The 25,204-nt window shown below is 42.9% G+C and overlaps 1 protein-coding gene across 1 annotated transcript; it reads right to left on the bottom strand.

Moving 5' to 3' along the window:
* Positions 1 to 20,880: 20,880 nt before the first annotated feature.
* On the bottom strand, positions 20,881 to 21,447 carry LOC122070040. The gene has a single exon (XM_042634137.1). The coding sequence runs from the start codon at positions 21,445 to 21,447 to the stop codon at positions 20,881 to 20,883; it is 567 nt and encodes a 188-aa protein (XP_042490071.1).
* Positions 21,448 to 25,204: the final 3,757 nt, after the last annotated feature.

The raw sequence follows: 25,204 nt of genomic DNA, 5'->3' as shown, positions 1-25,204 counted from the left end.
ATGGTGTGCGGGCCACCTACGTATGGTGCAGGCACAGTGTGCACAGCCATATAGGCAAGGTGTACACGGCATACAGCAGGGGCATGCACAGCGTGCGATGGGGGGCACACACTATGCCACAGGGGTACTCATGCATGGGGTAGGGGTGTCCAGGGATGTGCAGGGGTGTGTGCATGGTTGTGGGGCTATGTGCATGGTAGTGTGCATGGTTGTGTGCATGTCTATGTGCATGGTTGTGGGGCTGTATGCATGGCCGTGTGTATGGCTGTGGGGTTGTGTGCATGGCATGGATGCGTTCATGTGCTACTACCCGTGGGTAGCGAGCACATGCATGGGCTGGCCTGTTGGCCAGAGTGCACAGCGCGTAAGTGAATATGGGTTTTTTCGGTGATGATTACAAGAGATCCATCGGTCCAATTTTGGCGTATCATATATTGTCAGAATCATATTTTTGAGCACTATTCATCTGTACGATCATCTTGACTGGATTCATTTATATATGAAAAGCCAAAATTGCACCCCTTCTCTCTTGCATGGGGATTTCTAGAGTTTGGGTAGGGGAATGTTTCCATCAGCACCTCTGTCAGTTGAAAGTCGAAAGTCGCATCCAAGATCCAAATTTCATCATAGCTAAAGGAAGGTGACAAAATTGGTTGTCTATAGAATGTATCTCGGTTGGCGAGATATGTATGATGTGAGCAAATATCTGACACTTGTGGTATTTTCTGACAAAGTCCACGCAATCTGCTTCCATTGTGTTCCAGTAATATCCCAGCTTGAGGATCTTCTTAGATAACATCTTGGCATTCATGTGGGATCCACAAAGACCTTGATGAATTTCTTCCATGATAGTTGTAGCTTGTTCCTCATCTACACACAACAACTATATTCCATCATAGAATCTCTTGTATAACAAATCCTCTTGGAGAATAAACTGGGTGGCATATCTCCTTAGAAACTTCTTCTCTCTGTCAGTTGCTTCAACTGGGTACTTCCTTTCCCCAGTGAAATCCACCATGTGAGTGAACCAAGACAAACCATCCACAATGAGAGAGTTTATGGAATTCTGATAAATGTGCCTACTTCTATGTTCTACCAAAGATGGTCGGACTCTAGCTATAGGGTTGCACTCTACCATAGAAGCCAAGGTTGCAAGGGCATCAGAAAACTTGTTGTTATCCCTCTGGAAGTATTCGAACGAGATCTTCTCAAAGTGTTCAATCACCTTTTCCAGATGTTCTTGATATGGCTTCAACTTGTCATCTCTAGTTTTTCGCTTTCCTTGCATCTGACAAATGACAATGGATGAATCTCTGTAAGCCTTGATGCTTTTCACCCTAATGGTTAAAGCAGTTTTAAGCCCCAAAGCATAGGCTTCATATTTGGCAATATTTTTAGTACCGGGGAAGTCAAGGTGAAATGATGAAGGCAAATAAAGGCCGTCAGGAGTGACTAGCAATATTCCCATGCCACATCCCTTCTGATTGGCTGCTCCATCAAAGAATAACTACCATTCATTAACTGTATCTTCTTCCTCTACAACGGCGATTCCTTCATCAGGAAAGGCATCATCCAAGGATCTTCCATCTTCTATGGGGTGAGCAACCACATGATCATCTATGGCCAAGCCCTTAGTAGATTTCTGAGTAACATAGGTGATGTCAAACTTTGATAGCAAAAGTAACCAGCGGGCCATTGTTCCTGTTAAGGTCAGTTTCTCAAAGAGATATTTGATGGGATCCAACTTTGAGATCAAATACACCGGATAGGAAACCATGTAGTATCGCAACCTTTTAGTTGCCCAAATCAACGTAGCACAAGTTTTTTCCAAAGATGTGTACATGTCTCATATTCTAGAAACTTCTTGCTGAGGTAATATATGGCATGCTTTGCCCCCTTTTCTGTTTCCTTCTGTGCTAGCAAAGAGCCCATGGAATATTCCCCCATGGGCAAATACAACAGAAGTGGTTCTCCTTCCAGTGGTGGTGTCAATACTGGTGGGTTCATAAGGTACTCCTTGATCTTGTCAAAAGCTTGTTGGCATTGGTCATTCCATTTTGTGGGTTGATCCTTCTTCAACAGCTTGAAAATTGGTTCACAGATTGTAGTCAACTGAGCTATGAATCTACTAATATATTGGATGTGACCTAGAAATCCTCATATTTGCTTCTCAGTCTGAGGTGTGGGCATTTCCTGAATTGCCTTGATTTTGATAGGGTCAACTTTAATGCCTCTTTCACTCACCAAGAACCCTAACAACTTTCCTGCCATTGTCTTGAACACACACTTCTGAGGGTTCAACTTTAGCTAACACGTCTTGATTCTTTCGAACAATTGACTTAGTGCGGGAATATGCCCCTGTCGATCTTTTGACTTTACTATCATGTCGTCCACATAGACTTCTAAATCTTTGTTCACCATGTCATGCAATATGGCCATGGCTGCTCTTTGGTAAGTTGCCTCGGCATTCTTCAATCTAAAAGGCATCACCTTGTAACAATAGGTTCCCCACGGAGTGGTGAAGGCTGTTTTCTCCCGATCCTCTAGGTGCATACTTATTTGGTTGTATCCCGAGAATCCATCCATGAATGACAACAAAGCACACCCTACTATATTATCCACCAATATGTCAATGTAAGGTAATGGGAAGTCATCTTTAGGGCTCACTTTGTTAAGATCTCGGAAGTCCACGTACATCTATACCTTCCCATCTTTCTTTGGTACTGGTACAATATTGGCCAACCAATGGGGGTACTTCACCACCTATAGGAACCCTACGTTCAATTTCTTTACAACTTCTTCTCTAATCTTTTCACTCCATTTTTTCCATATTCTTTGGAGCCTCTGTTTTACCGGCTTTGCCTCAGGGTAAGTCGGCAATCGATGTTGCATGATGTTGAGGTCGATATCAAGCATATCCTCATAAGACCAAGCAAAGACCTCATTGAATTCCTTCAGAAGATTAATCATCTGCTCTGCTTCTTTGGATCAAGGGTAGTGCCAAATTTTACCTCTCAAAGGCATTGGTCGGTTCCTAGATTAATAACCCGAGTATCCTCATGGATGGGTTGGGCTTTCTTTGGTTTGCATTGTTTTATTAATTCTTGACATTTTTTAAGATCATCATCAAAAAAAGGAGGCAAGTCATACTTAGAATTAGAAATTTCATTCATAAAAGGAGTAACAGACTCGACATATAAGGAATCTGGACTCTTCTCAAGAGGGGAGGTTGACACAAAATCATAAACAACAAACTTGACTACAGACTCGATAACTGGCTTGATGCTTTCGCCAGAGGTAATCAGGCTGGTTGACTCAATAGCATGAGCGAACATAAAGTTTTCTCCAATGCTTATCCAGTTCAGAAGTGGTTCTGTGGTTGATGGATGAGGAGAAGTGGCAAAGGGCGTTCTTCTTATTCTGAGAATGTTGCTACTATTTCTTCAGGGGCACAATAGTTCCTCTGGACAAGTGCCCGCTTCTTTATGAATACCAGGTGATCAATCTCTTGCTCTTGGAAGTTGAACTTTCTGAGGGGTGAAGATTGGTGGAGACTACTCAATCCCTTTTTCTATGAAGTCCATCTTTTTGAGCTTGCTGAGAGATGCCATCCCTTTGCCTCGATCACATCTTTGACCACCTTCACGAGCCTTCCTGTTGCAATTTGTTTGGGCACAGTACATACAAGCCATCATCCTCTGTTCTCTCCTCTATTTTGTATATGTGCTTCTTCCTCCAAAAGGATGGGGTTTGAGCTCATGCAACTCTCGTGCCCTTAGCTTCTGTAGGAGGGAGCAAATGAAGCCTTTCACATCAAGGGAAAGTGGTAGACTCTAGGTAAGTATTATCTTCTTTTCTCACTCCCTTTTCAGGAGGACTCAAGGACTTGGCAATTCTTTAGATTGGATTAGTGTTATGGGGTTGCCGGAGGTGAACCCATCTTTAATCATTGTAACTTTCGCTATCCTAGTAATGTAGCTGTCTTGATCACTTTCCTTAACCAGCATTTGCTGTTGTTCCACTTCATGAGCCACCCAATTGAACTTATCTTGGAAAAAACATTTAAGTCCTGATTGCATCTTGGTGGCGGTTTCATCAAACCATGGCTCTACATTTCCGTAAAAGGGAAGTCCTCTCCTTCTTTTATGAAGTACCCATTAAGAGTAGGATAATAAGTGACGGAGATCTTCCTAGTCATCCTCAGCAATTTTTGCCCTTTGACAGTTGTGGGAGTGTACCCGAGACCATTCTTCCCTTTGTTCACTACCAAACTAAGCTGCTTTGGAACTCCTTGATGATATTTCCCTAGCCGTATGCTAGCAAAGCACTGCATAATCTTCATCATCTGATTCACTAGCAGACTCCAGATGGCTTCATAGTTAGCTAGGATTTTCTCCTTTGGAGCTTCTTTGGCAATGGCTGCGCAAGTGGTGTCTAATTTAAAACCATTCAGTTGCACCTCCTAGTCTTGTTCTTCTCCATTTTCAATGTTGGCCAAAGTGTTAACCACTTCAAGATCTCTGACCACTAAGATCACCTTCCCCTCATGAATGAACTTCATTTTTTTATAGAGACTAAAGGACACCAGCTTTGTAGTATGCAACCAAGGCCTCCCCCATTAGTATATCAATGACTTGGAAATCAACATCAAACTTCGCTGGGCCAATCTTTGTAGCAAGGGTAATGATACCAAGGATCTTCCTTTTGGTATTATTGTATGTCCTTATGGTTTGGGTGGTTGGCCTCATTACTTACAAGTTGATGCTGATACTCTTTGCTGATCTCAATGGTAGCACATTCAAAGCGGACCCATTGTCTACAAGAACCTGGGGAACTACTTTGTCAAGGCATTCAACTGTGATGTGGAGAGCCCGATTGTGTTGGGTTTCCTTAGGAAGCTCGAAATCTAATAATATCAGGGACTGCATTGCATATGTTGCCCCTAATATATGTGCGAGGTGTGTCAGATTTATCTCAATTGGCACTTGCACATTAGCAAGAGACCTCAAGACTGCGTCACGGTGCAAAGGGGATGCCATCAAAAATCCCCAAATGGAGATATTTTCCTGAGACTTCTTGAGTTGAGCCAAGACTGGGCTCTCTGGCTCTTTCTTCATGCTGCTAGTTCCGGCCTCATTAGCCCTTTGCTATTCTACTACTAGAGTCTTGCCTTGTAGTCTTTCCCACTTCTAGTTTCCATCACATTGATTGGTTTTTCACAATAATCTCTGTGAGTAACTATCTTCATCATCACTATTGGTTAGGGTGATTATCCCCACCATAGAATCATTTTCTTCTTCTGATTCTCCTTCCCTACATGGGATGGGAAATCGAGGACCTCCACAAATATCCACAGCCCTAGCTCGTAGCTTCTTAACTGCATTGGAAAGCTATTGGAATGTAGCATCTACTACCTCTGCGATTGTGTCATCAGGTCCAATTTCCTCCAGATCATCCAATTGCTCTCGGTAGTAAAGATCATTGACGGTTACTTCACCCAGCATTTTTTCAATTTCTTCTATCCTTTCCTACGTCTTTAAGGCAGTGGAGTATACTTCACACAACTTTTGTTTTGGCTTAACTGGGGAGTCTGGTTCATCCAAATAAACTTACACTGGCTCTCCAGATCCTTCATCACTTTCTAAATCTGACATAGAGTCATCTCATCCCTTGTAGAGGGAAGGGTAAATGCCACCTGTTGGACTAGCTATTAGATCATCACCACTAATAGCATAGACTGAGAAACATGTCAGATGTTCTGGTAAGTAATATTTTGACTCATCATCATAATCATTGTACTAAGGCCCTTGGTAGTCATCCCAGTCTGGATACCCATCATCCTCTTGAGAATCAGAGTCATCTCCATCTTTCTTATCTTTATTTTCGTCCTCATCATCATCGTCATCATCCTCTATGTCACTTCCTTTGTGGATTAAGGAAATGTATTCCTTGATCTGCTCCCCTATGGCCAATGTGGTTACTGCTCTAAGAAGATCAGCTATAATCTCTTCAATTACTTCTGAATTATCTTCTGAAGAGTGGACTGAATTAGAGAAGTGGTATCAATCTCCTGGCCTTCCCCAAATGCATTTATTGACCCTGTTAATAAAGTTATCTTTGGGGAATTTGGTAGTGCAAGCATATCCTTCCAATCATACTCATCTGTCCATCCTTCTTTTGGGTTATACACCAAACCCTGAGAATGGGATTGGTATAAGGGTGATGAGGAATATGAAGTGGGATGGTATGAAGATGATGTAACATGAGAGGTAAGATATGAAGACTGGGGGTGATAGGATGAAGAGATTCCTCCACTTTGATGGTGGGGGAAAAGTTGATGATATGGCAGAGGCTGATAATTTGGTGGAGGTTGATAATATGGTGGGGGTGGAAAATGTGGTGGGGGTTGGTAATGTGGTACGATGGACCCTTCTTTGGATGAGGAAGGATGAACGGTGGGTGTATGATCTTTTGATTCTTCTTCTATTGATTCTCTTCTTTAGGGGGACCTTATGACTCCAGCCCTTTGATTCATGACTCTTCTATAAGCACGGGCATTCATATGATTCTTTCAACTCTAGGTACAATGAGTTGAGTGGGGTCACTCTCTAGAGTTTCTTCATCCAAATTGTTCACATGATCAGGGAGTGGATTGGTATTGACATTAGGAGGTTGTTTGACCTTGACCTCGATGGTTCCATTGTCTACCAAGTCCTAAATTCAATGCTGTAAACCCAAGCATCTTTTAATATCATGCCCCTTCTAAGTGTGGTAGGCACAATAATCATGATCCCTATACCAAGTTAGAGGAGGGTTGCTGATCACTCTTAAAGCCACTGTCCCTAACAATCCTTGCTTCTTTAACTTCTCATATGCAGGCATTACGGGCATTCCCAAATCAAAAAACTGCCTTCTTGGGTGAGGGGCCCTTTGGTCAAATGCATCTGCTTGTATTATGAAGGGCTATGAAGAAGTGGCTAGTGAGACTGACTGCTGAATTTTACTCACCACATTAGTTTCCAAACCCTTTTCCCGTCCGACTCTATTGTTCTTGCTTGCATCTTAAGAGGATCCTTGATAGTAGGCCTCTCTTAAAATTCTATTCTCCACACGTGTTCTGGTGGCTATTAAGGCATTAAAAGTTTGTAAATACTGATAGTAAAGAACATCATAATAGGGTTTTGACAGGTTTTCTATCAACATCTCTACCTGCTCTGCTTCTGAAGGCCTATCTGCCATCTTGGCAGCCTTGTCTTTGAATCTCATTAAAAAGGAGGAAAATCCTTCTTTAGACTGATGCCTCAATGTCTCAAGCTCCCGACGTTTCACATCCACCTCTGCATTATAGGAGTATTGCTTGGTGAAGGCTTTCACTACCATTGCCCAGTTCTGAGTTTGTGATGGCTCCAACTGTGTGAGCCACCTCAGTGTTGATCCTGATAGTGTTAATATGAAGGCCTACCCCATCTAGTTATCTATAAGTTACCACGACTTGGCGATGCCAAGGAAGACTTTGAGATGAGCCTTGGCTTCTCCTGACCCATCAAACCTATCAATCTGCCACTTGAATTTTTTTGGAATTCTTACCCCAGAGAAGAAACTCATTTCCTCAGAATCCACTGTTTGGCCTTCTGAGCCTTTTCCTACTCGAATCATGTTCTACAACTTCTCTAACTGCTCTCTAAGTTTCCTTTCTTTCTCCATCTCTGGAGGCTCAAAGCAGACATGTGCAACAAAATTCCTCTTCTTCATCTTCAATCACTACCCTAGGAGGAGGGACCCTGGAATAGGACCCTCGTTGACCATTCAGATGGGCAGGTGAAGATCCTCTCTAACCAGTTGGTCAGACAAGCTCTGGTTCTCCTGAGTCAACTTGGGAAGAATTCCCACGATGACCTATAGCTCCATTCTATTCCACATCTCCCGTAGTCAGTGCCAACTCATTCCTGGGATCAACTCTGGGAGGGTTCTAAAGTGTATGTAATATCTAAGTTATCCCTCTCTTGACTTCAGCCATTTCTGTCTTCAAGGTCTCCATGGGACAGACCCAGGCCTATTTGGGTGTTTCCATATTAGGTGGATCTATGCTCACGGGGCTGTAATCACCTAGTAGTAGACAATCTTGAAGATTACCTTAGGCGAGTCAATAGATTACCTTGACATGTCCAAAGGGATCGCAGAGAATACATGAAGTGTGGAATTGTGCCTGAACGAAAAGTGGTTTATTTTAAGATTCTTGAATTCCCAACTCCTTGTTTATACATTCACTAAATTAAAAAACATTAATTCATCCAAGGTCAGTCCGCTAAATGGTAGGGGTGGATAGGGTTTGATGCCTTTGGTCCACCCAATGTCATAAGCAGGAAGTTCATACAAATGGCTTATTAAGAATATTCCCATAAGACATTCCATGTAATAAAGTCATGCTTTCGTTGCTCTTTTTCCACTCGGTGTCCTTCCTCCTGATTTCTCTTGCGACTTCTCAGGACTTGACATGACTCTGACGGGATTGCCCCTGAATCACATATCTGGACTTTTTCCTTAAGGAGGAGGGATACTAGTTCTACAATTAGCTTGTGACACTCCTAGCTTCTTCATCTATTTGCTACATGATGCGAGCATATGGTGGATGTAATAGGACCAACAAGGCTTCCTTGACAGGATCTATATATGTAAGGTACATGATCTATTTGATATACCCATAGGTATGAGATCAAGGGGGTGACTTTCTTGCCCATTACTCGTGACTACACACGAGGTTAAGTAATTGGCCACAAGCCGTGAGTGATTGTGTGCAAAAGTGTAATGTAGGGTAACCATCATTCGATCTCAAAATTTCGTAAAGTGCTCGGACCTCCCCAAGGGTGCTGACACAAATACGAAAATCCTCGTCGTTTGATGATGCATTCGATCTTAGAATATTATAAAGTACAAGGACCTCCCCTAGGGTGCTAGAACAAATATAATATCCTCGCCGTTTGATGATACCTTTTATTCTTGTACAGGAAGCGGGTATCATTTGCTCTCAGAGTACTCTCCATGACATGCACTGACCTCCTCGAGGGTGCGGGCATGACAGAGAGTCTCTTGCCAAATGATTTCACTTCAAGCACGATGTATGATGCAGATAGTGAATACAATTACAAACATAGGGTTAGCCATACATGTTTTCAAACAAATGTGGTGGAAAATGTTCTTACATTTAAAGGTAGCATCTAGTATCGGAAGCTTGACATTTATCCCCAATGGAGTCGCCACTGTGAGGGTCATGGGCATAGAAATGGACTATGCATCTCCCCCCGTCCTCCCTCCTCTCTCTTTCTTCACTTTCTTATAAGGGGAGGGGTTCGTGTCATGGTGTGCTTTGCTTACGGGCCCCGCACCACCGTATCATCACTTGGAGATACGTGGAGGCCTATTTTCACAAGAGGATAAAATTCATCATTTGCGACGGAGATTTGATGATGGTCCAATTCGGGATTGGGATCATACAAATGGGGTTTGGAGTCATCACCTAGGGTTATGGGCCTAGGACCCAGGGGTTGGCCCAATTCTAGAGAGAAGGGCCCAAAATTTGGTCTGGTCTAGAGATTTAGGATAAGTTTCAGGTTATAGAGTTGGGAAGGTGTTGAGCACCCAATCTGTCTAGTTCAACCAGTCTTCTTGTTAGATGCTTGGGAGCAAAAATTTTCTACAATTATTACTATTCCACATGTATGGCTAAGTTGTCACACATATATACATTAATTGAATTCAAACTACTATATATACTAGAACAAGGCATGTATAAAGTCTACATTATGACAAGGTGGTTGAGAAATTATGCCTGAACTTAACCCCTATTTCGGGTCAATAGGGGTGGGCCCCTGACTGGTACCGGTTTGGATTGTCTTTCGTGCTCTCCTGGCTCAGGGGAAGATGGCATTGACCTCCAACTTCCTTTCTTGAGAGATGCTGATTGTGATGGTATTCGGATAGAGTTTCGACTAGGAACGATCGCTTTCAAATTTGGATTCGGACAGTGCTTCGGCTAGGGAAGGCTATTTCCAGATTTGGGATGAGGTGGCACTCTGGCAGAGCTTCCACTGGGGATAGGGTAAGGGAGGGCTAGGTTGAGGTGGCACTTCGATAGAGCTTCCGCTGGGAATGGTTATTTCTGAAAAGATTCCAGGGACACTTATATAGGGGTTCGGCCAGGAATGGCAATTTTTGAAAAGAAATGGGCTGACCTAAAACTGGATTGAAGAACTCCAAAGTCCCGAAGAACACTTTGAAGATTCGAACAGAGTTTTAGATCTTAACAAAGATCTCTTCATAGAGCCGAAGAACCTCAAAAAGGGGGTGTTTCGATCTTAGGAATGCTTAAGAACACTCAAGAACACTCAAGGGAGGTGGCTTAAGAACATACTATTTTTGACTAAAAACTGGATCTAACTAAGAATTTGGATTGAAGATCTTCAAGATCCCAAAGAACACTTCGAAGATCTGAATGAGTTTTCAGATATTGACGAAGATTGCTCTGAAGATCAGAAGAAAATCAAGAGGGGGAGGGGAGGAAAATTTCACTATGAAAGTGGGAAAGGGGATTCTAGTCTCTTGGTCTATTTTTTCTAAGGGAAGGGGTATTTATAGTTTTTTCCGGCTAACTAGGAGAGGGAGAATCCCTTTATCCAGTGGATGAAAGGGGAGCTCTTACCTAAATTGAGGGGATATGATTTTCGTTCAATGGATAAAGGGGGCGGTTGAAGGCAAAAATGGGTGGGGAGGACTTTTGTCTAGTGGGTAAAAGGGGGCTTTTGAAAAAATGGGAGGAGAGGGAAATTTTAGTCAGAAAAAGGTAGTTTTTGAAAAAGCAGATGGAGAGGGAAATTTTAGCCAAAGAAGGTGGTTTTCAAAAAATCATAAGGAGAGAGAAAGTTTTGCTAAAAAAGGAAATTTTTAGAAATATAGGGGGAGAGAGAAAGTTTAGCCAAAAAAGGTAATTTTCAGAAAAGCGAGAGGAGAGAGAAACACCAATCCCAGCCACTGATGGCGGCACATAGGACTAGGCCGAAGTGCCCAAGGTATGGTTAGTTTAGGCAGGTAGTGCAAGTGATGTCACAGGTGTTTGACGGATGACGCGTGGGTAATGGCCGAGGTGGTGTGGGCATAGGCAGTAGGCGTGTGAATGTATGGGTGTGCAGGCAATATGCATAGCATGCAGATCAAGCTGGCATGGGTGTACTGGGAACATGTGCGTGATGTGATAGGGTGTTCGCGGCCATGTAGTAGGGGAACACATACTATGCGGTGGGGGCGCAGATGCTGTGCGGTGGGGTTGCACATGTTATACGATGGGGCGAGCAGCATGCGACGGAGGCACTCATGGTGTCCGGGCCTGGCTGGCTGGCTGGTTGGTGTGCATGACATGCGCGCAAAAAAAATATGATATTCCAAGGAAGATTGCGGGCAATCCAATGGTCTGATTTTGGCGTACCATATATCGTCAAAATCATATTTTTGAGCTATACAGATATCTTGACCAGATTCCTTCGTATATAAAAAACCAAAATTGGACCCCTTTCCCTCCCGTGTGAGGGTTTCTAGGGTTTCAGGCCCGGAAGTGTTTCCATTAGCATCTCTGTTGGTCGAAAGCCGAAAGTCACATCCAAGATCCATACTTCATCATAGCCAAGGGAGGGCGACAAAATTGGGTGTCTACATCTATGGGTTTCAAGGGTTGTCGCACATGCTAAGTGCAACCGTGATTCCTACTAAAGTGAGTTAGGTTTTTTGTTGTTTACTTTTTATTCTTTTTGTTTTGCTCAAGGACTAGCAAAGTCTAAGTGTGAGGGAATTCTGATGAGCACATTTATGTGTGAAATTTTAGGATGTAAGCATACGTTTTTACATACTTAGAATGAAACTACCTTGGGTTTTACTGTCTTTTTGCAGTTTTGTATTTTAAAAGCCTTAGGGACTATTGGGCACCATATCTCCAATCTTACATGAAAGAGGTCCTGTTTCTTTTCATGGCTGCAAAGAGGAGGAAATTCTAAGCAAGATCGACGTGTTGCATTAAAAGTACACATTCATTTTGGCACCCATATAAGTGATTATTCTTTTTGGGTTAGAAAAAGAATAATAGACCAGAACAGAACTGAGATGCAGGCCTAGCCATTCTGCAGTTGTCCCAGGGGTACAAGAGAATATTTCTGATGCCAACAAAGAAGGAGGTACCCACTTGGGCGATACACTCTCTCTCCTCCCCTTGCATTAAAGATTTTATCTCTTTTTAGAGATTTTGTGAGCATTTTCTCTCTCCTATTTTTCCACTTAAAGATCAAGGGGCATAGATGGAATTTCCAACTGAAACAGAAGATAGCCCAAAATCATGCAAAGCAAGGAGAGGAAAATCATCCAAGATGGTTTTTATGCAAGATAGAAGAGAGAGAAAAGAAATAAGGAGAAAAAATAAGAAAAAAAGGAAAAAAATCATGGGAGACTCTTTTGTCTCCAACGATTCTCTCCCTTTCTCTCTTCTCTCCCCTCCACCTCATTACTTTTGATCTCAAAAGATCCCATTAACCGATTTGAGTTTCCCCCCAATTAGGAAATCCAATTTGTTGGACTCTCTCTCCCCTATCTCCTTTCTATCCTTATCTCTTCTCTCTCCTACCATTCTCTCCCTTTCTCATTTTTTCCCCTCCACCTCATCACAACCCAAATCATTGGACTCTCTCTTCTCTATTCCCTATAAATAAAAATCATCCAACAGGGGGGAGTGTACACTTCTCTTTTAGGGTTTTCTCTCTTTCTCTAGCACTTCATTCTCTAGGGTTTTCTCTAGTTCTTCTTCTTACTTTTTGGTTTAAGCACTTATGTAATGGATGTTTATTTAATGAATACAAGTTTTTTTCTATGTTTATTGTTCATGGTATTCAGCTGTACTTTTACTTTCTAGTTCTAGGCTTATTTCTAAGTGACAAGAACGAAGTGTGGAGCATAAGTTTTCAAGTTCAAATTTGTCTTCTCCAGGCCTAGCAATTTCAGATTTTGTTTATTCCAGATCTGGTTTCTAGGGTTGTTAGTATTTCAAATTAAACAAGAAATAAAAAGTTTTAATTCAAGTATGACTTTAGGTAGGTAGGCTTCTTCATAAGTCTTCTCATCCCGCCTCTCATTCCCTCTTCTTGCTACCCATTCATTGTTAACTTAGGTTTTTAATTTCATTTTTACTTTATTGTTTTCCCTTTCCCCCAAGGTTCTTGGCTAGACGATGCATTAGCTTTGTCCCTCCTAGCCATATAACTATCATTTTATTGCCTTTACTTTCAGTTATTGACTTTGCCTCCTTTTTCCTAAAGCTAAGTAGTGAAGCCCTTATCAGAGTTACTCTCCAGTCAAGTAGGGAAGCTCGTGCTAATTGTGGTGCATCCCTCGGGCTAAGTAGAGAAACTCACTTGTATGCCTCTCTCTGGCTCTGTCTCCTGTATTTGCACTATTACTTTATTTATTTTAGTTCAGCACTTTTTTCTTTTACCTTTACTTTATTGCTTTTTATTTCAGCACTTTCAGTTATTTACTTTTTATCTATGTGGTTTAAATTATTTAAATTCCTAGATGTGTTGGTTATGATGCTTTTAGATGCATTTGTTTTAGGGTGGTAGTTAGAAGTAGATCACCATGATTAATCGATACACTTTCGTGTTACTAAAAGAATCCAAAATAAAGTGGTTTCTCTCCTTGTGTTTGACATGTAGCTACACTAATCCATACATTTGCGGTTAGTTTTAAATGTCAAACACGAATACAATTACAAACATGGGGTTAGCCAAACATATTTTCAAATAGATGTGATGAAAATGTTCTTGCATTTAATGGTAGCATCTAGTGTCAGAATCTTGAAAAGTCCCCAGTGGAGTCACCACTGTGAGGGTGGCGGAAATCCGTCCTGTTTTCTCCCCTTTGTGTGGGGGGGGGGAGAAAAGAGCTTTTGGGATTCGACCCTCTCTCTTCTCTTTCTCTTTCTTGGCAGGAGGTGTGTCGTGTCTGCCTCTACGAGCTTCGCACCACCATACCGCCGCTTAGAGATACACGGGGGCCTATTTTGCAGGAGTGTGAGAGTTGTAATTGAGACAAGTATTTGATGATGGTCCAATACGGGGGATTGAGATCATGCAGAAGGGCTTTGGAGTCACCACCTAGGGTTATGGGCCTAGGACCTGGGGGTGGGCCCAATTTATAAGAAAAAGGCCCAAAATTTGGTTTGGTCTAGAGAAAAGGGTAGTGTCAGGTTATAGAGTTGGGAAGATATTAGGCACCCAATCTACCTAGTTCAACCGGTCTTTCTACTAGATTCTTAAGAACGAACATTTTTCACAATTATTCCTATACTGCTTGCATAATATATATACATTAACTGAAAGAGTCTACATTATGCTAACTTAGGTGAGAGATTATACCTACGTTTGACCCCTATTTTGGATCAAGAGGGGTGGACCCCTGATTGGTGCTGGCATGAATTTTCTTATGGATTCTCTCATCTCAGGGGAAGATGGTTTTAACCTCCAATTTCCTTTCTCGAGAGATATTGACTGTGGTAATATTCAGGCAAAGTTCCAGCTAGAAAAGGTTACTTTTGGATTTGAGTTTTGACAGAGCTTCAGCTAGGGAAGGCTACTTCTGGGCTTAGGCTAAGGTGGCACTCGAGCAGAGCTTCTGCTAGGGACAAGCTATAGGAGGGCTTAAGCTAAGATGGCACTCCGGCAGAGCTTCCGCTAGGGATAGGCTATAGGAGAGCTTAGGCTGAGGTGGCAATCCGGCAGAGCTTCCGCTGGGGATAGGCTATAAGAGCCTAACGCTGAGGTGGCACTCCAATAGAGCTTCTATTGGGGATAAGCTATAGGAGGTCTTAGGCTAAGGTCGCATTTTGGTAAAGCTTCCACTGGGGATAGGCTATAGGAGGGCCTAGAGGTTTGGGAAGGCTTGGGAAGAACTTCAAAGATCTTCGAAGGAATTGGGAAGAACTTCAAAGGGGAGGGAGAGAAGGGCAAGGTGTCTCCAATAGGGTGCTCACCAAGTGGCTCAAGTGTCAAATTTCAAGTTAATGGGGGGTATTTATAGGTTTTATGGACCAATGGGGTGAAAAGGGGATTCTCTTAGCCAATAGGGTGAAAAAGATGATTTTCCATCCAGTGAGGTGCATTGGCATAGGGTACGCTAGCAGGATGGCATGGGGTACGAAAGCAAAGGGCAAAGATTTTTCAACCAAAAATCCACTTAGCCCGAAGGCGCGGGTAGACTTGGCAGGGCTACAGGGTAAGGGCACGGGGCCACAAGCAAGGTGGGTAGGGCCGCAGGGTGGTGACGCATGGCCATGGGTGTGCGCAACCACAGGCAGGGGGTGTGTGTACGGGTGTGTGAATAGGTGTGCATGGGTGTGTGTATATATAGCTATGTGCATGGGTGTGCATGAGTGTTGTGAGGGTGGCAGCCGAAAATGGGATCTCTCTCCTCCCTTTTTTTTTTGGGGGGGGGAAGGACTTACATTGATTCCATCCTCTCTCCTCTCTTTCTCTTTCATGAGGGAGGGGTGTGTCTTGTGTGCTTATCCTGCAAGCCCTACACCACCGTATCGCTGCTTAGAGATTCTTGGAGGCCTATTTCTCAAGAGTGTAAAGTTCATCTTTCAAGACAGGGATTTAATGATGGTCCAATATGGGATTAGGATCATACAAAAGGGTTTGGAGTCGTCACCTAGGATTATGGGCATAGGACCCAGGGGTGGGCCAATTCTTGAGAAAAGGGCCCGAAAGTTGGTTTGGTTCAAAGATTCAGGGTAAGTGTCAGGTTGTATAGTTGGTAAGGTGTTAGGCATCCAATTTACCTAGTTCAACCGGTCTTCCTACTAGATGCTTAAGAACGAACATTTTCCAAAATTATTCCTATTCGGCATGCATAGCTAAGTTATCACACATATTTACATTGACTGAATTTAAATTACTATGTACACTAACATAAGGTCTATATAGAGTCTACATTGTGCTAATTCTGTTGAGAAATTATACCTGAGCTTGACCCCTATTTCGGGTCAAGGGGGTGGATCCCCTGGTTAATGCTAGTATGAACTCACTTCTGGATTCTCCTGGCTTAGGGGAAGATGGTCTTGACCTCCAAATTCCTTTCTCAAGAGATGCTGACTGTGATGATATTTGGACAGAGTTCCAGCTAGGACCGGTTACTTTCGAATTTGGTTTCAGACAAAGCTTCAACTAGGGAAGGTTGTTTCTGGATTTGAACTCAGACAAGGCTTTGGCTAGGGATAGGATGGAACCTAAATGGTTGAAGAACTTTGAAGGCCCAAAGAACACTTCAAAGATTCAAAGGAATCTTACGAAGATCTCTTCGTAGACTGGAAGAACCTCAAAAGGGGGTGGGAGACTAAGGGGAAACTTTTCCTATACAAAAATCTCACTCAAAGAAGGCAAGGGATTGAAGAATTTCGAAGGCCCGAAGAACAGTTCAAATATATTCTTCGGATCTTATGAAGATCTCTCCAAAGACTATAAAAAATTCAAGGGGGAAAGGGGAGGAGAGAGGGCAGAGCTTCTCTCACTAAGAGGTTTGGAACCTTGTGGTTTTACTTTTTGGTTAAGGGAGGGGGTATTTATAGGATTTCTGGACCAACAGGGAGGAGAGAGAAAAATGCTTAACCAATGGTAGTAAAAAGTAATTTTTCTAAACCAATGAGGTGAAAGTAAGAAATTTTGGAGCAATGGGGTGAAGGTTAATTTTCTATAGCCAATGGGGTAAAAGGTAAACTTTTTTTACCAATAAGGTAAAAAGATTCCTTTTTGGACCAATAGGAGGCCACACTGTAGGGTATTCTAGTCGGGCAGTGTTGGGTACATAGGGTGGCCTATAGGGGTGTGGACAGGGCTCCAGGCAGTGCGAGTAGGGCTACAGGGGGTGCGAGCTGGGCTGCAGGGGAGCTGGCATGGATGTAGGGGCCAGAGCAAGGGCACGAGCATGGCTATGCAGGGGCGCTGGCATGGCAGTAGCGACACAGGTAGGGGCTGTAGGGGCACGGGCAGGGAGTGTAGGGGTGCTAGCATGGCTGCAGGGGGCATGGGAAGGGGCTGCAGGGGCACGAGAAGGGGCTATAGGGGCTCTGGCATGGCTGCAAGGGTGCAAGTCGAGGCTGCAAGGGCATGGGTAGGGGCTATAGGGGCGCTAGCATGGCTGCAAGGGGTGCGGGCAGGGGCTATAGGGGTGCTGACATGGCTACAGGGGGTAGGCATAGCTGTAGGGGTGTGGGCAAGGGCTGTAAGGGCGCGAGCAGGGGTTGTAGGGGCGTTACATGGTTGCAGGGGGCATAGGCAGGGGCTGCAAGGCCTCTAGGATGGCTATAGGAGGCACAGGTAGGGCTGTAGGGGTGCTGGAATGGCTGCAGGGGGCACAGGTTGTACCTACTAGCTAGGTGGCCAGTGCACACAGCATATGTGTGGGGCTGGCCTGCTGGCTGGCAGGTGGGCAGGCTAGCTGATGTTCGCGATATGCACGCAAAAAAATTTGATTTTTCAAGGAAGATTGTGGGAGATCCAACAGTCTGATTTTGACTTACCATATATCATTGGAATCGTATTTCCAAGTACTATCCATCCATATGGTCATCATGCTGGATTTTTTTATGTATAAAAAGTTAAAATTGGACTCTCTTTTCTCCTGCTTGGGGCTTCTCGGGTTTTTTTTGTAAGGGATGTTTCTGGGTTCTCCTAGTGATCCATCATCTCTTGTTGATCAAAATCAGGAAGTCATGTCCAAGATCCATATTTCATCATAGTCGGAGGGGGTGACAAAATTGGGTGTCTACAGAATGGCACTCTTTGGCTGAGGCCTCTGCCAAAGGCTGAAGGGCAAAGAAAAGAACTACCACATTTTATCACCCGGAGCATGTACTGCTATCATTTTGCTCATTAATTACATAGTTAAAAATGCAATAGGTAATATCTCCTAACTACTTTAAAGTTTTAGGACTTACCTGGGCTACCGATTGTAGGAAAGAAATTCGCTGCTCTTCCTTTCCTCAAAAGATGTTAGTATTTTCATCTTTGACTTTTCCTAGGCCGGGCTTCTTTGTGCTAGTTTAGGGAATTTGGTTTTCAGGTTGGATCTTTCGAATCAATTTGGGATTGTCGATTACAAGAAAGAAATTCACTGCTCTTTCAATCTTGCAAAAGATAGAAAATATTTGATTCTTGGATTTTCCTTAGCTGGGCTTCTATGTGCCAGTTTAGGGAATCAATAATGAGAACGGGCCACTCAGAACCAATGCAAAGAGATTGGGCCACTTGGGGCTGGGTTAACGACTTTGGGCCACCGGGTTAATGAAATTGGGCCACTGGGGTCACGTAGATGCAGTCGAGCCACCTGGGATTGGGTCAATAAAATTGGGCCACCTGGGGCTAAGTAAATGCAATTGGGCCACCTGGGGCTGGGTCAATGAAATCGAGCCACCTGGGGCCGGGTAACTGCAACTGGGCCACCTGGGGCCGAGTAACTGCAGCCGGGCCACCTGGGGCCAGGTAATTGTAATTGTTTCTTTTCCTGATTTTCCCTTTATTCTTGATTTTTGGCTCTTTGATTTGAGATCTTGCTCTTTGCTTTTTGCTTTGAATTTTGACCATGAAAAATTCTTTACCTACCAATAAAATTTTGACTTTTACCTTTCTCTTTTCCTTGTGATATAATTTTCACCTACCACATGAATTTGAATTTTACATTCCCTTTGATTTTTTGCCTTCCATGTCCATGTGATATAATTTTCACCTACTATAAAAATAATTTTGAACTTGGTTTTGGTGGTAAAAATTTTTTATTAGTACCTTGGAATTGGTATCTCAAAAGAAATTCTCTCTTTTTTTTTTATGAGAAAACAAATTTTTTACCCATAAAATGGTCCCCCCCTTTGTTTATTGCCCATTCTGACTTTTCTGATTTGGAAACGATTTGTGAGTGAGTGAGTTCGGGTTTTGGAATCTTCTTGAAGATTCGAACCCTTTTAGCATTTTCTCTAGTTTTTTCAAAAAATTTCGAAGATTTTTATGTTTTTCTTGAAGTTCTTCATCTTTCTCTTGAAGATCTTTATAGTTCTTAAGGAAGGAGTTCTTTGAAGAATTTGACATCTTTTTGGGCTTTTATGCAAATTGGGAACTTCTTGGGGTTTTTTTGTGATTTTAAAAAATATGGCTGAAATAAGAAAGAGAAAGACTTGTGGAGGAGTCCAACTGGGTGGTTGTAGTAGTTCTTCTCAAAGGGATGAGGGTCTTGTAGATTGGTACTCCGGATAGACTCTCCATAACACTTGGAACCACATCTGCAACTCAGTATGGGGCTTTTGGGTAAGTCTTTACATTTCATTCATTTTTTTTATCATTGATCATTTTTTTATATTTTTTTATTATTTTTATATTTTCATTTATCGTCTTTATGGTTATCTTCTTTATTATCCTGAAGGGGGGTTACCACCAACCTTGGCCCTATATGGCCATCCGAACATGGTTCGGGCATGGTACAAGATACTTCCCTACAGAGTAAAGGAGATGGTTGACTCATCTTGCCTGAGTTGATTAGCTTTCATAGAGACCAAGAAGTTCAGTCTGGCATTAGTAGGGGCCCCAATGGAGCGATGGTGGCCGAGTACCCACTCCTTTCATCTTTTTGTTCGCGAGATTTCCATCAAGCCCCTGTGCTTGTATGCCTTGATAGGCATACCATTTGGGGGGAGACCCTTAACCCTTCCTAAGATTCTGACAGTTAGGGAGTTTGCAGATTTGACAGGCATTGTCATTACAGCCGATCAGACACATGATCACCTTGGTGAGATCAGTACACGTTGGTGGAGTACTAGCCTGGGGGTAAACCCTAGTAGCATTGCATAGGTGACCCACTCTTTCCTACTGTTTGCTATGGGTTAGTGTCTCTTTAGTGACCTACGAGGAGGGGTGGATATTCTCTTGGTAGCTTTCCTCCGGAATATTCTAAAGGTAGACTCTTGGGATTGGGGTGAGGCCACCTGTACATATCTCTTACGGACCTTAGACTTGTTATCTTATAGAGACCGAGGTCTCAAGGGAGCGGGCTACGTCCTCCAGGTAATTTTTCATCCTTGTACTCATTTCTTTTCATCTGGTTGCATTTCCTTACTTTGATTTTTTTAAATCAGCCCTAATGCTTTGAGCATCTGGAGATTACAACTCCCAGACTGAGGGATCCTCGTGCATCGCCTTTTCCCATAGCTACACGATGGGGGAGCAGTTGGGTACTTAGGTGCCAGCGCCATCCTCCAAGGACCATTGCTCGTTCTCTTCTGAACGGCCTCATAGAGGTATGCCACATTTGTCATTAAATTTCCTTCTGTCCTGTGCTGTATTTACTTCTTCTTGGATTTGTAGGTCACTTGGAGGCCGTTCTAGCCTCACTTTCCCAGACCCTAATGAAGTTGGTTTGGCTAGATACCTATCTGAGAATCGGGTCCTATTTAGGGGCATATGGGGCCATGCCTGGTACTTGGGAGAGAGAGTTGTACCACAGTGGTCTAATTTGGAGAAACACCTCTCTCCTTGTCTCCCTTCTCCCACCATGCATTGTCCGGAGTGTATTCCTGCGGACTAGATTGAGAGCTTGGCTGATGGAGTATGGGTTGATTCTCTCCTTGACCATGATAGGGACTGCAAAGCCTTTCTTGAGGAGGAGACAGTATGCACCCCTCTTAGCCCTGAGGGTCTAGTGGTATATTGCCCTTTCTTGAGTTTTTTTTTCATGTTTCAATTTCTTTCTACCTTGGTCTTGACTAATGTTCTTTCAGGGGAGAACACGACATGTAGATCTTTCTACAGTTCAGTCAAAGAGTCCCATAAGGAACTGGTATACCCGTTCTTGTTGGTTCACAGAGTGAAGAGCTGATTGGGCTCCACATATGCATGCAGGAATGGGTACATAAGATGTCAATTCATCCCATAGCATCTTGAGACAGGTATAGTAAGCAACGAGGGAATCGTTGCCTTGTTGGATAGTGGAAATTGATCGCTTGAGGTGAAAGATAAGCAGAGCATAGCGCTCCTCAAGCTCTTTCCAGACAGAGTGGGCTGTGTTAACATACAAAACGCTATCAGCGATGGTACAGTTGAGGACATTCAGAATCCAAGATAAAACCATAAAGTTGCATCGATCCCAAATTTGAACTTCAGAGAGAGATGCAATTGGTTTTGGGAGAGACCTATTAACGAACATCATTTTGTTCTTGGCATGAAGTGCCATACGCATAGCGTGATGCCAAGTAAGGTAATTATCGCCGTTAAGAGGAGTGGAAACAAGAAGGGTTCCTGGGTTTTTTGAATGGTGAAGATAGTAAGGAAATGAAGGATCAAGAACTGGACTACCAGTATTGGTGGGTGATGTCGCCATTGAAGTGGCAACAGTGAGTGAAGGTAGGTTTGATGAATCTTCAATAGTTGATGGGGGCAGATTCGGTGTAGTTATAAGGGAATGTCATCCAAGGTTTGCCTGCAACTATCGATCACAAAGGAAGGAGCAAACCAGCAATGGAAGAAAAAAAAAACTTAATGAAGCGTGTACTGCTCTGATGCCATGATAAAACCAGAATGGGAGAGTTCAATACTCGGTTGTTTTCTCACTGTATTTGCAGAAAATATATAATCTTACAACCTAAAGAATCCCATACAATATGGGCTATAAAAGGATAGACCTACATTGTAAGTAACTACCTAGTATAAGGTTACAAAAGAAGGTAATTACATAACAGAAAAATGCAATAAGATATATGAGAATAAAAAGAGAAAGAAAGCTGGAAGATGGTGGCAATGACTAGCAAACGCCGGACTCCTTCTAGTGAGTCATCTAATAATCACCTCCCTTGATTGTCTTGCCGATCCTTTCTTCCTCCACATCTCTGATAATCTAGGCACCAACCTGGTCAATCACCCTTGACCGGTGATAATTACTCCACTTGGTGTCGCACCATGGTCATGGCCTTCACTCCAAAAAATAAGATGGGTTACATAGGTGGGACCATTCTCAAACCCCCTCTCACTAATCCCCATTATGCTGCTTGGCTACGTGTCAACAACATGGTACTATCATGGCTATTGAACACCATCCACCATGATTTGGCCACTTCTGTTCTATACGGCGATTCCGCAGCAGCTATTTGGAAAGATCTTCATTATCAATTCTCTCCTTCTAATGGTGCTCACATTTTTTCTCTTGAACGTACCATCGCCACTTTGCAACAATATGCTGACTCAGTTGCCAAGTACTTTAATGGTCTAAATAATTGCTGGGATAAACTTGCTACATACAACCCTCCACCATCCTGCACCTACGATGGATCTTGTACTTTTGCAGATAAGCATCAGAATAGCCAATTGATGCAATTCCTCATGGGGTTGAATGATATATATGCCCCCATCCACAGTCAGATTCTCCTCATGGATCCTTTGCCCACTTGAGTTGCAAGATGAGTCCTAACGTCTCCTCCAATCGTCCAACACCAATGAAGGATCTACCCTCCTGGTTGTGCCGCCTGCATCTCCCTCAAATGGTCTTCTTCCCTTACCATATGGATCTTCTAACGTGGCCACACGTTCACATTCCACTGATCAACAGTCTAAATCCAAGGATCGCTGCACTTACTGCCGCATGAATGGTCACACTCGTGATGTTTGTAACAAATTGAATGGTTATCCCTCTCATTATCGAATTGCACGACGCTCCCAAGCTCGTGATGGAACCACTGTTGCTTCTACCACTTCTTCGAGATCTCCAAATCCTTCCATTACTGGATATCAATATCAGCAACTCCTCTGTTTACTAAATGAGGTACATGTTCAACCACTGCGAAACTAACAGGTATTTCTCTATGCTTAAATTCTTCTATTCACTCTCTTTCCACGAGGATTCTAGACACAGGGGCCACTGATCATGTTACCCACCAACCCCATTTATTGCATTATATTCAACCCTCTCCCTCATGTTCTATTGGCATTCCTGATGGCAGTAGTGTACCGATTCAAGGTTTGGGATCAACAAATCTCACCCCCACCATCAAGCTCAATCATGTCCTCCATGTCCTTAACTTCAAACACAATCTTATTTCTATCCATCAACTCACCACCCATTTAAATGCTTATGTAACATTTTTTTCATCTGATTGTCATATTCAGGACCGCTTGACGGGGAAGGAGATTGGACGGGGCCATGAACGTGGTGGCTTATACTACCTTCACATTGATTCTCTACATCTCTCCCTTGCTTCCATGGCACCAACCTATGAGTTATGGCATCACCGACTGGGACATCCTTCTTTTGACCGTTTGAAGGCTTTACGTAACGCACTTGTTTTCTCTTCCCCTGCTACTTCCCCTCTTTGTGATGTATGTCCCCTTGCTAAGCAACATCGTTTACCTTTTCCATCTAGTTCTATTTCTACAACTGCAATTTTTGAATTAATTCATTGTGACATTTGGGGACCATATGCCTCCACTAATACTGATGCTTGATATTTTCTAACTATTGTTGATGATTTTTCACGATGTACTTGAACTTTCTTTATGAGTTTTAAATCTGACACTTTTCGTGTCCTTCGCAATTTTTTTGCTCATGTGAAAAATCAATACAATTGTTCTACCAAGACCATATGCACTGACAATGGTTTGGAATTTTTCTCAGGACCAATGCAATCTTTTTTTTAATTCCTAGGGTGATTCCCTCACCATAGTATGATTGCCACACCACAACAAAATGGTGTATCTGAACGCAAACATCGCCACCTCCTCAATGTGGCATGTGCCCTTTGTTTTCAGGCCCACCTTCCCACCTCTTTTTGGGGAGATTGCCTACTAATGGCAACTTACTTGATTAACTGTATCCCCACACTTCCTGTGGGTGTCACTCCTTATCAAATTCTTTTCCAACACCCCCCCCACCTATGATCATCTCTGTGTTTTTGGTTGCCTTTGCTATGCATCATATGGTCATCTACATCATGACAAATTTGGTTCCCGTGCAACACGGTGCATTTTTGTAGGATACCCTCAAGGTCAAATGGGGTACAGTCTCTTTGATCTTACCACTCATAAATATCTTTCCAGTCAGGATGTCATTTTTTATGAAACAATTTTTCCCTATAAGGACCAACCTCCTTCTACTCCCAATGACCCTCCTATTGTTCTCCCTATATCCCTACCTGACTACACCTCTTCTGACCAATTCCCAACATTTTCAACGCCCCTACTAGAACCAACCCCTAACCCACCACATGAGGTCCCCACTAACCCACTACCACCTACCACACCAACCCCCACTGATCCCCTAACCTGACATTCTACTCAGATACACCAACCTCATACCAAATTGAAGGATTATTATTGAGGCCATGTGCACCTGGTCCATACTATTTCTTTGCCAAGCGAGTCGCCAACCTCAGGTACTCCATACCCTCTTTCGAAATATATTTCTTATAATCGCTTTTTCCCCCCTCCCACCTTGCTTTTCTTACCTCTATTTCCAGTGATCAGGAACCTACGTCATTTACTATGGCTAATAAAGATCCAAAATGAAAGGAAGCAATGGCAGCTGAAATTTCAGCCTTAGAGATGAATAATACCTGGACTCTCACTACCTTTACCATAGGGAAAAGTATCTATTGGCTGTAAATGGGTCTATAAAATCAAACGCAAGTCAGATGGTTTCATTGAGAGCTATAAGGCTCGTTTTGTGGCCAAGGGCTACATACAGACACAGAGAATCGATTATAATGAGACTTTTGCTCCAGTTGCTAAGCTTGTTACAGTTCGTTTTCTCTTAGTGGTCGCCAACGTTCGTGGCTGGTCATTATACCAAATGGATGTCAACAACGCCTTTCTTCATGGTGACTTGGATGAAGAAGTATACATGAAGATCCCACCTAGTTTTGCCAAACAGGGGGAGCATCATGTCTTTCACGTTCAAAACTCTCTTTATGGCCTCAAACAGGTATCTCAAAACTGGTTCTAGAAGTTCTCAACAGTCCTTCTTGATGCTGGTTTTACACAATCCAAGGCTGACTACTCCTTATTCACTTCATATGGTACATCATATTTTACAGCTGTCTTGGTCTATGTTGATGACATCATCATCACTAGTGATGATCCTACTTCAATCG

Source organism: Macadamia integrifolia, unplaced genomic scaffold (genome assembly GCF_013358625.1).
Source record: "Macadamia integrifolia cultivar HAES 741 unplaced genomic scaffold, SCU_Mint_v3 scaffold812, whole genome shotgun sequence".
Taxonomy (NCBI): Eukaryota; Viridiplantae; Streptophyta; class Magnoliopsida; order Proteales; family Proteaceae; genus Macadamia; species Macadamia integrifolia.
Note: the sequence above shows the minus strand (reverse complement) of the source record. Positions and strands in the feature narration are given on the sequence as shown.